The sequence below is a fragment of the Pogoniulus pusillus genome, chromosome 37, assembly GCF_015220805.1.
Source record: "Pogoniulus pusillus isolate bPogPus1 chromosome 37, bPogPus1.pri, whole genome shotgun sequence".
Classification (NCBI taxonomy): domain Eukaryota; kingdom Metazoa; phylum Chordata; class Aves; order Piciformes; family Lybiidae; genus Pogoniulus; species Pogoniulus pusillus.
Window position 1 is genome coordinate 4,072,008 of NC_087300.1, and position 9,709 is coordinate 4,081,716.

General features: G+C 57.0%; 1 protein-coding gene across 1 annotated transcript; it reads right to left on the reverse strand.

Moving 5' to 3' along the window:
• Positions 1 to 5,480: 5,480 nt before the first annotated feature.
• Positions 5,481 to 9,502, reverse strand: C37H1orf216 (chromosome 37 C1orf216 homolog). The gene is made up of 2 exons (XM_064172633.1): positions 9,391 to 9,502; positions 5,481 to 7,886 (listed from the first exon to the last, which is right to left on the reverse strand). Exon 2 carries the CDS (start codon positions 7,868 to 7,870, stop codon positions 7,040 to 7,042), a length of 831 nt encoding a protein of 276 aa, XP_064028703.1. The 5' UTR covers positions 7,871 to 7,886; positions 9,391 to 9,502; the 3' UTR covers positions 5,481 to 7,039.
• Between the last annotated feature and the right edge of the window lie 207 nt (positions 9,503 to 9,709).

Sequence of the window (9,709 nt, forward strand, 5' to 3'; positions counted from 1 at the left end):
AACCTTTGTCTTTTAAACCCTCAGTCAAACGCTGGTAGAGAGGCAGCTTGCTTGGCACTTGGGTTATTACCCCCTTGGAGGAATCAACTGCATCGTTGAGGCTGCTGGGACCTAAACTGATGGTTCCAGGGCTCCAGATCTTTCAGTGCTGATGCTGAAGAGCAGGAAGGCATTCCCTGCAGGAAGGCATTCCCTTCAGCGAGACAGCCACTACATCACACGGGGAGCGCGCCATGGAATAATGATGTACAACTGGCCTTGGGGCACTCTTTGCAGCTTGATTGGCCTCTGTAGCAGGAGAATAACCCAGACTTTATTGCTTCTCTGCTACTGATCTTTAGTCCCAGCTGCTTTCTTGGAGAGGTCTGGGTCTCCATACCTCATCCCATCAGCCATGGGTTGCTGTCCAGGTGCAAAGTGTAGCCGGTGCTCAGGAGAGGGCTCTGCTGCTGTGGGCTGCATCCCTGCAGGAAACTCCCCACCCTTTGCCCAAGGCAAGTGATGAGACCTGGGCACTGCTTGGAACTCTTTCACCCTGCTTCTGTGGGTGTGGTGAGATCCTTGAGCTGCAGCCAGCATCCTTGGCTCTAGCACCCAACTGCTTAGGGCATCTCTCCTATGAAGGGTGAAAATGTTGGGACTGTTCATTCTGGAGAAGAGAAGGATGCAGGAAAACCTTCTGGTGGCCTTTCAGTCCTTAAAGAGGCCAAGCAGAAAGCTGGGGACAGGCTTTTTATCAGGACTTTTTAGAAGGATTTGGGAAGAGCTTTTGGTGGCTTTTCAGTGCTTAAAGAGGCCAAGCAGAAAGCTGGAGACAAACTTTTGCGCAGGGCCTGTTGTGGCAGGACAGGGGGTGGTGGGTTTGAGCTTAAAAAAATCAGAGTTTCAGACTAGAGAGAAGGAAGATATTTTTGATGCTGAGAGTGGTGAGACACTGGCCCAGGTTGGCCAGAGAGGTGGGAGATGCCCATCCCTGGAGCCATGCTAGGTCAGGTTGCTCAGGGCTCTGCGCAACCTGCTCTAGTTACATATGTCCCTGCTGAGTGTATGACCTTTAAAGGTCCCTTCCCATCTATGATTCCATGATTCCACGACTCTATACTGAACAGAGAGCACCCTGCTGCTCATCCCTTCATGCCACATCCCCTTCACAGGCACCCAAACCACCTGGGCAAATCCAATGCCAATGATGCCCAGAAGCTGATTTCTGCCCACTGAAATCCCCACTACCCAGGCAGGAAAAGGAAGCAAAGAGCCTTTTCCACCCGGAAAGCTGTTGGCAATGCCCAGTTCCCGATGCTGTTTGCAGAGGGCAAAGATTGGCTGGATGCAGGTGATGAGGGGAGGAAGGGGTTGCCTTTTCTTTTGAGGAGCCATGCTGCAAACAGCCAGATTTCTAAGATTTCTCTATCATTAAAATGTAAATGAAAACAGACACGAAAACAATCTGAATTTCCAGCCGAGTTGCTCTTGCTTAATATTCTACCCCGAAGGGGGATGTGCGGAAGCAACAACATTTCAAAGGGAATCATTAAAGAAGGCAGGCTCAAACTGTGTTTTCATCAGATACCGTGGCAGAGCCGAGCACTCAGGGTCTTGCCCATCCTGCAGCTGCTGGAAAGGACGAGCAGGGGAGAGCTTTGGTTAAAAAAAGGATCATCCCAGGCAGGGTGAGGAGGACACACACACACACACACACACACCCCCCGAGCCAGGGCTGAGCTGGGATGTGTGGCTGCCTGCCTGACCAGAGAGGGTTGTTATAGGATCCCAGAATCTCATCATGATTTGGGTTGGAAGGGATCTCTGCAGATCATCCATTCCAAGCTCCCTGCTAAAGCAGGGTCACCCACAGCAGGTTGCCCAGGATCACAGTGTCCCACTCATCACCAGGCAGGGGCAGGACAACTCTGCCCCAACCCTACTCTGGACCCAGACCTCCATTGTTTTCCCCACTGCCTCTCCTATCCATCCATGCTTCCTGGCCTTCAGGAGCCATGCTGCTCCATGCCAGCTCAGGAGGTGCATGGAAAAGTCTCCCAGCTGCCTGACTCCAATGCCCACAGTTGAGATGACAGAGCTGTGCCCAGCGTGAAGTGAGGACAAGGCCCCTCTGCTCCCCACCCCCACCACCCTCCCAGGCCTCCCAGCCAGCAGCAGGTGCTTCCAGCACAGCAGTACACATGGACCCTGTGAGGGCTGAGATCATCATAGAATCATAGAATCAAGCAGGTTGGCAGAGAGCTCCAAGCTCAGCCAGTCCAACCTAGCACCCAGCCCTGGCCAACCAACCAGACCATGGCACTAAGTGCCCCAGCCAGGATTGGCTTCAACACCTCCAGCCACAGCCACTCCACCACCTCCCTGGGCAGCCCATTCCAATGCCAATCACTCTCTCTGACAACAACTTCCTCCTAACATCCAGCCTGAACCTGTCCTGGCACAGCTTGAGGCTGTGTCCCCTTGTTCTGCTGCTGGCTGCCTGGTACCAGAGCCCAACCCCACCTGGCTACAGCCTCCCTTCAGGTAGTTGTAGTGGTGGTGGTGCCCTGGGGCTGCCCAGGGGCATGGAGCCCCTTGTCATGCTATGCACAGCATTCAGGGCAAGGGGAGCACTCCTGGCTGGCTTCATCTCACCAGCCAAGAGCAGGGGAAAGCCTTCTCCTTCTGTAAACCAAGCACATGAGATCTGGTAGTCTCCAAGAGACAATAAATAGGGAATTGCAGGATGCTATATGTATGCCCCAGTATGGATCTCTGGATGTTAATGACTCCTGGGCTGCATCAGGAGAAGTGTGGCCAGCAGGTCAAGGGAGGAGATCCTCTCCCTCTCCTCTGCTCTAGTGAGACCCCACCTGGAATACTGCATCCGGTTCTGGAGCTCCCATTACAAGGAGGATGTGGATGTGCTGGAATGTGTCCAGAGAAGGGCCACTGGGATGCTCAGAGGGCTGGAGCAGCTCTCCTATGAGGACAGACTGCAAGAGTTGGGGCTGTTCAGTCTGGAGAACAGGAGGCTCCCAGGTGACCTTCTTGTGGCCTTCCAGGATCTGAAGTGAGCTACAGAAGAGCTGGGAAGGGACTTTTCAGGATATCAGTGTCCTGGAGTCCTGTATACCCCAAAATTCCTCTCCCTCTGTGGTTTGAATGGGAGAGGAAAAGGAGTGAAAAACCTGCTCCCCCCCCCCCTCCAAAGCCCTGCAGGCATGAAGGGGGGCAGCAAAGCTTCAATAAATACTTGCTTTATTTATTTATTTTAATGCTCTTGTTTTAACTTCCACAGGAAGGCAGCAGTCTGCCAAACCTTGCTTTGAGCAGCAAAACCAGCCCAGTGTTACAGGGATTTCATGCCATCATGACAACAAACTTCCAGAGGAGACCTCAAAAACAAAGGGCCTCGTCTGCTGCTCATGGAAATTCAGCCTCACCCCCCCAGGGTCTGCGTGCCAGGGAAGCCTTCATGTGTGAGCCCTCAGCTCCACCACAGCTCCCTGCTTCTCCACAGCCCCTCATCATCACAAAATCCCTCAATCCCAGCATGGGGAAAGTTGGAAGGGACTTCTGAGGGTTATCCAGTCCAACTCCCTTGCTAAAGCAGAGTCACCTGCAGAAGCTTGCACAGGATAGCAATGGCCAGGTGGGGTTGAAATCTCTCCAGAGAAGGATGCTCCACAACCTCTCTGGGCAGCCTGCTCCAGGGCTCCAGCACCCTCACACCAATGAATTTTCTCCTGCTGTTCAGAGGGAACCTCCCGGGTTCTGGTTTGTGCCCATTCCCTCTTGTCCTGTTGCTGGACACCTCTGAGAAGAATCTGGCCACATCCTTTTGCCCCCTGACCTTTAGGGATTGATAATGGCCTGGTCCAGACCCTGCTGCAATGCTCAGTCCTCCCAACAACCTGGGGGTGTTTCGACACCCCTAATGCAGGTCGGTGTTCAAAGCATCTCCTCCTGCTGCACTACTCAGTCCTCCCACCAACCTGGGAATGTTTCAGAGCCAAAGCATCCCCTTTGAGCCCCCAAGAGCTGCGTTATCCATCTGTCAGCCAAGAACCCATCCCTGTTTTTACCGAGGGTTGGCAATCCTAGAGGATGAAGATATCCTCAGGGCAGTCCTCAGGCACTGCACTCATCCTGCACAGGGCTGGATCCGCACCCACAAGGGAGCTAAGTGCTGGGTGCAGAGTTCCAGTCCCCTGCGGTGCAAGTGCCTGGGGGGGGTTGAGTGTGATCTTGGCTACCCCCGAGCTGACCCAGGCTCAGCCTCGCAGCTTCTTGTGTCTTTATTGTTTTTTTTGTCCCCGCAGTTGGTCAGGATTTTAATTAATTCCCAAATCTCATTTGGGCAGCAGAGCTGGGGCTGGAAGAAGCTCTGCCTGAAGTTGATTTTGCAAATCAGCACTGGCCATCTCAAACCAGCTCTGGGGGCAAAAGCGTGGGGGGCTCCCAATATCCGAGGGGGAAGCCTCTTGCTTGTGGAGCAGATCCTCCACTTTGATGTCCTCCCGCAGTTATTCTTTCATTTCTTGAGCAAATAATCTGGATTTTCACAATATTTACCTTGGGAATAATTATTTGTGTAAAGCATTTGACCAAGATAAACAGGGAATCACTCAGTCTCTGCAGGGCTGGGAGGTCTCACGTTCCCCTAAACCTGCTCCAGAGAGTGAGCAGCTGGGCTGGAGAATGGGAAAGCCTAAGACACGCATGTCCTAATGAACCTGTGCATCCTAACGAGCCCAGTGAGGGCTGGGCACAAACCTGATGTCCCAGGGCACGTACAAGGGTAGAAAAATGCAGCCTCTTCACCCCTCATGAATTATGGCTGTTAAAAGGGGCTGTTGCATCCCTGAATTCCCACAGATTGGGAGGCTGTAAAGGAGAAGCAGGGAGGGGGGAAGGATAAAAAAAGGTGAAGGAAGGTTCAAAGGCTGCTACAGCTTCGGGTTTTCATCTCAAGTTAATCTCTGCAAGGCCTGAGGCAAAGTCACCTTTGGGTCAACACTCAGGTGTTTTTATCTGCCATCTCCATCTGCCCTCAGCTGCCCCCCCCCAACCCTCCCCAGGCTGCTCCCCCCAGCTCTCCTGACCAGCCAGGGCTGCAGGGCAGGGTGGAGGGAGCCTGGGAAATCCAGTCCCCCCGGTTCCAGCCAGGTTCTCCCAGGGCAGAGGGTAAAGACTGCACCCACGCTGCACCCCAGCACCAGCTCCCCACCACCCACTGCCCCACAGCCATGGGGGGAGACCAGAGCAGTGAGACATTGGAGGATTTAAAAGCAAAAAGGCTTTTCAGTTGAGCACGGATCCACTGCCAGGGTTGGTACAGTGGGGAGTGTCTAGGAGTGGGAGAAGGGTGCCCAGACCCTCAACCTGCCAGCCACCTGCAGTGACCACAGGGTGGCTACTCCCAGCATACAGCCGGTGCATGCCTGGCAGGCTTGGGAAGGGCAATAAAGGAACAACTCCACCCTGGGCTCGGCTTTGTCACCTCCAAGGCTTTTATTAAGGTGTGCAATGTGCCCACGATCACGTCTGGGATATGACACAGGCAGCAGGCACTGGGCACCAGTGCATGGCAGTGGGAGGGTGATGAGGCAGCGAGAGCTTGTGGGGACACTGCACAGGATGAGCCCCTGGTCACAGGGTGACCACCAGAATGTCCTTTCTAGCAGCAGTTCCGCAGAGATCCACATTTTACCTGTCGGTGGAGGAGACTCAGCCCCTGGCCCAGGAGTCATTGGTGAGCTTGGCTGTGGCTATTTATCTGTGGTGCAGGAACATTTAGTGGACAGTGGGGGCCAGGATGTGTCCAGGCTGCCAGGCTGTGCACCCATCTGTCCATCTAGGTCCCGGTGAAGTCACAGATGCCTCTCAGCTCTGATTCTCTAATAGCAGGAAGAAGAGACTTGCAGCTCTGAAACCTTTCACCATCCTCCTTTTCCAGAGGAGAAGTGAGCGTGTGGCTTTGCAGAGTGACCCTGGAGAGGACAGGAGTGTGGTCCCCTCTTGGCTGAGCCTTCACTTGCAGCAAAACCACCCCAGTGCTGCTTCTTCCACACCATCACCTTCCACAAAACACACCTCAGATGAACAGCAAATCACAGCAAGCACACACAGCATCTCCTAAAATTTTAATCCCTCTTTGCATGCAGCTGGAGAAAACCTAGATTATTAAAAAATACCTTTTGCTTTCCAGTGATAAAGGAACAGAAACAGCACCAGCAGGAGCCTGCAGCCTCCTGATCATGCACCGAGCTGCAGCAGCTCCTGCACAGGCAGATGTGCACGTCACACGCTGGCTGTGAGGAGAAATCCAGGTGAACCCTAACACTGAGCCTACAGAGGGTGGGCTGGATTTGCATCCCTTGACATTTCAGTGCAAGCATTCTGAGGTCACTCCTCAGAATGACTTTTGGGGTATTTTTCTTCTCTCTCCCTCCACCTCTCTGTGAGTTGAGATCTTATCTGCACAGCTTTCACCCGGGGCAGTGGGGCGAGTCCCGGGGACAGCTCAGTGCAGCCAAAAGCACCAGCCGTGGCCAGGGCTGGCTGGGTTCTGCTGGCATGGGTGTGATGTGGGGCATGAAGTGAGCTTGTGCCCGAGCACACGCTGAAGAGCTTTGCCCAGGCACAATTAAAAGCTTCACTGCCCCAAGGTCCTCGTTGCCAGGCTCCTGCACGAGGATCTCACCCACCCGTGCACACGTGTGGCTCAGCCAGCTCCATAAATGGCATTCAAAAGATGAGCCTGATCCCATCAAACTCAGCAAACCCTGAGCCCCTGAGGTCTACCCAACCCAAAATCCCACAGTCCCCAGCCCAGCAGGACATGGAGCAGCAACAAGCTCCTGCGCAGAGGGAAAACCAAGATGAAAGCTTTGGGGACTGGCAGCAATGATGGAGAGGCATGGGAAGGACAGGGTGGGCACTCAGGGGCCCGGCAAGTGCTCTGCACCGGTGTATGGCACAGTGACACCACCAGCCAGACCACTGCCAGGTGGGAGGGCGATGGCCGGGCTGGGGCAGCACTGGTGGCACCTCAGGGGCTGGGGGTGGCAGCAGGGCACAGGGGGCCGTGCTGCATGCAGCGGATCAGCTCCTTGCGGTTGTCCAGGATGGTGTCGAAGCTCTCCTGCAGGCGGTTCTGCTGCTCCACCACTCGCTGCTGCAGACCATGGATCCAGCGCAGCAGGGCCAGGCGCCGGTACATCACCAGCTGGATGTGATGCTTCTCCTTCTCCTGCTCCTTGAAGCGTTCCTTGTCCTGGAGGTGCTGCACAGCCTCTGCCAGCACTGGGAAGAGGGTCTCCGGCTCAGGCTCGGTCATGCCCGGCTGGAGTGGGCTGTCGGGGAGGGGCGCAGGGGCAGAGGGGTCCCAGGAGCTGCCGCAGGCGCTGTCGGGGCTGTCGATGCTGAGGGAGCTGCTGGCATAGCCGTTGTCCTCCACGGGGGAGCTGGGGGGCTTGCTGTACCCCACGGCCGGCTGCTCGCTGAGGGGGTTTTGGCCTCCAGCCCCGCTGACCTCCGCTCCCTCCGGGGGGCTGCGCAGCCCCGGCTCGGGCAGACACAGGCGGGTGGCACCCGGGCTGGGGGCGGCGTCCCTAAGCCGGCCCTGGCCCATCTGTCTCTGCATTAATGACAGCAGATTATGGGGTGGATTTGTGGTGTTTTCGCTCCGGCTGCAGCCCTCCTCCGGCAGGGTCCCTGGCGCTGGCCGGCTCCAGTTCTCGTTGCTGTCACAAACCTCTCCCACGAAGTTGAAGTTGGAGTCCTGCCCAGGCTCCGGGATGGCCGTGCCCAAGGCCGGGACCCCCCGGCCCTGCCGGAATGGGACACTGGCAGGGGCACCGGGCGGGCAGATGGCAAACATCTCGCTGGTCTCCTGCCTGCAAGAGACACAGAGGCACAACGTGCCTGAGGGGCACCAGCCTGGCACAACCAGGAATCTGGGCAGCCACAGGCAGGGAAAACATTCTGTGGGGTTTTATTTTATTGCTTTTGGAGGTGTTCAAAAAATGAGTAGATGTGGCACTGTGAGACACGGTCTGGTGGTCATGGAGGTGCTGGGTGGCAGGTTGGAAGTGATGATCTTAGAGGTCTTTTTCAGCCTTAATGACTCTGTGAATCTATGAACAGCAACTTCTCCCAAGCAAACCTCCACTAGCACTGACTTACTGCTCTGCACAGACTCTGTCATCTCCCCCAGACTGGGCTGTTGGTCAGGTCTGGTCTCCAGTAGCACCCAAACCAGTAACCCCACTTGCCTGCTTCCTTCTGCACAGGACCGGGAGCAGACAAGGAGCAGAAGGGCAAAGCTAAGCCAGCATTTCTTGCTGGGTCGCTGGCAGTGAGGGCTCATCTCCAGGCTCTCCCAGCAGGGCCACGCTCGCAAGAATCACATGAAGGAAAACCCATCATCGAGTGTCCTGGCTTCACCCCGGCAAGCAGCACAGAGGCGGGAGGGGCCCAGGGTGCAGTGTGCACAGCTCGAGGTGTGGGGCACAGGAATGGAAAGAGCCATGAAGATGCACCACGGTGCGGTATAACCCTGGTTGCTATGGACCTCACAGCTGCGGACCCCTGGGCTGCTGATGCTGCGGGCACCGCGCCCAGGGCTGGACAGCTCAGACCTGTTTGTTTGCAAAGGCAAGGCCGGCACCGGAGAGAGGAGGGTGAGAATCTGTGTAGGGTTGGTCCCTGCCTGCTCCTCGAAGGCTGAGACACCCCCTGAGAGCCTGGGACCCTCAGAAGACCTGGGATCTCCCAAAGGCTAGGATCCCCTGAATATCTGGAGTCCTTTCAAAGGCCAGGACCGACCCCCAAAAATCTGAAACCTCTCCTAACACTGGGACCTTCCCCAAAAGCTGAGATCCCCCCAAAGGCTGGGACTCTGTCCCAAAGTCTGGAACACCCTAAAAATATGGATATCCCCCCCTCCCCCCGAGATCTGGAGCACACACACCCCACCCCCAAAAAGCTGGGACATCTCCCGGAGATCTGGAACCTCCCCCAGAAACTGAGACCCTCCACAAAGGGTGGGACACGCCCGAAAATACGGAAACTCTCCCCCGCCAGAGCCTGCTCCTCCGGGACCGCGCACCGCAGCCCCCCCTCGGCCCCGGCCCGCAGCCCCCAGCGCTGCCCGGGAGGTGCTCCCGCCCCGCCGCCGTACGGCTGGATGCGCCGGGGCAGAGAGGTGCCCGCAGCCCCGGAGCCGGTGGTGGGGACGAACCGAGGGGCACCCTCTGCCCCCGCAAACCCCCCTCACATCCGCGGGAACCGGCGCCGGGCCCCTCCCGCTGCAGCCGCATTGCGCCGGGACACAGGAGGGAGCCGGGGCGGGGGCTGCGACCCCCAGAGCCCAGCCCGGGCCCGGCCCCGAGCACTCACCGCGGCCCCCGGGCTCGGTCCCGTCCCTGCCGCCGTCGCCGCTGCCGCGGGTGGGAGCGGAAGCTGCTCACGGGGGGAGGTGTCACGGCAGCACTTCCGAGGGCTCCGGGCTGCGCCGGGGGGGACCGGGATGGGCGGGAGGGATACGGGGATGGGCAGCGGGTGCAGCCGAGCGGCTCCCGGGGACTGCCTGCTGCGACTGCACCGGCCGGCAGGGCTCGGGGTGTGTGTGTCCGTCCATCTGTCTGCCCCTCTATATCTCTACCCTGTGTCTCCATCTACATCTCTGTTGCTGTCTGTATCTAGATCCGCATCTCTC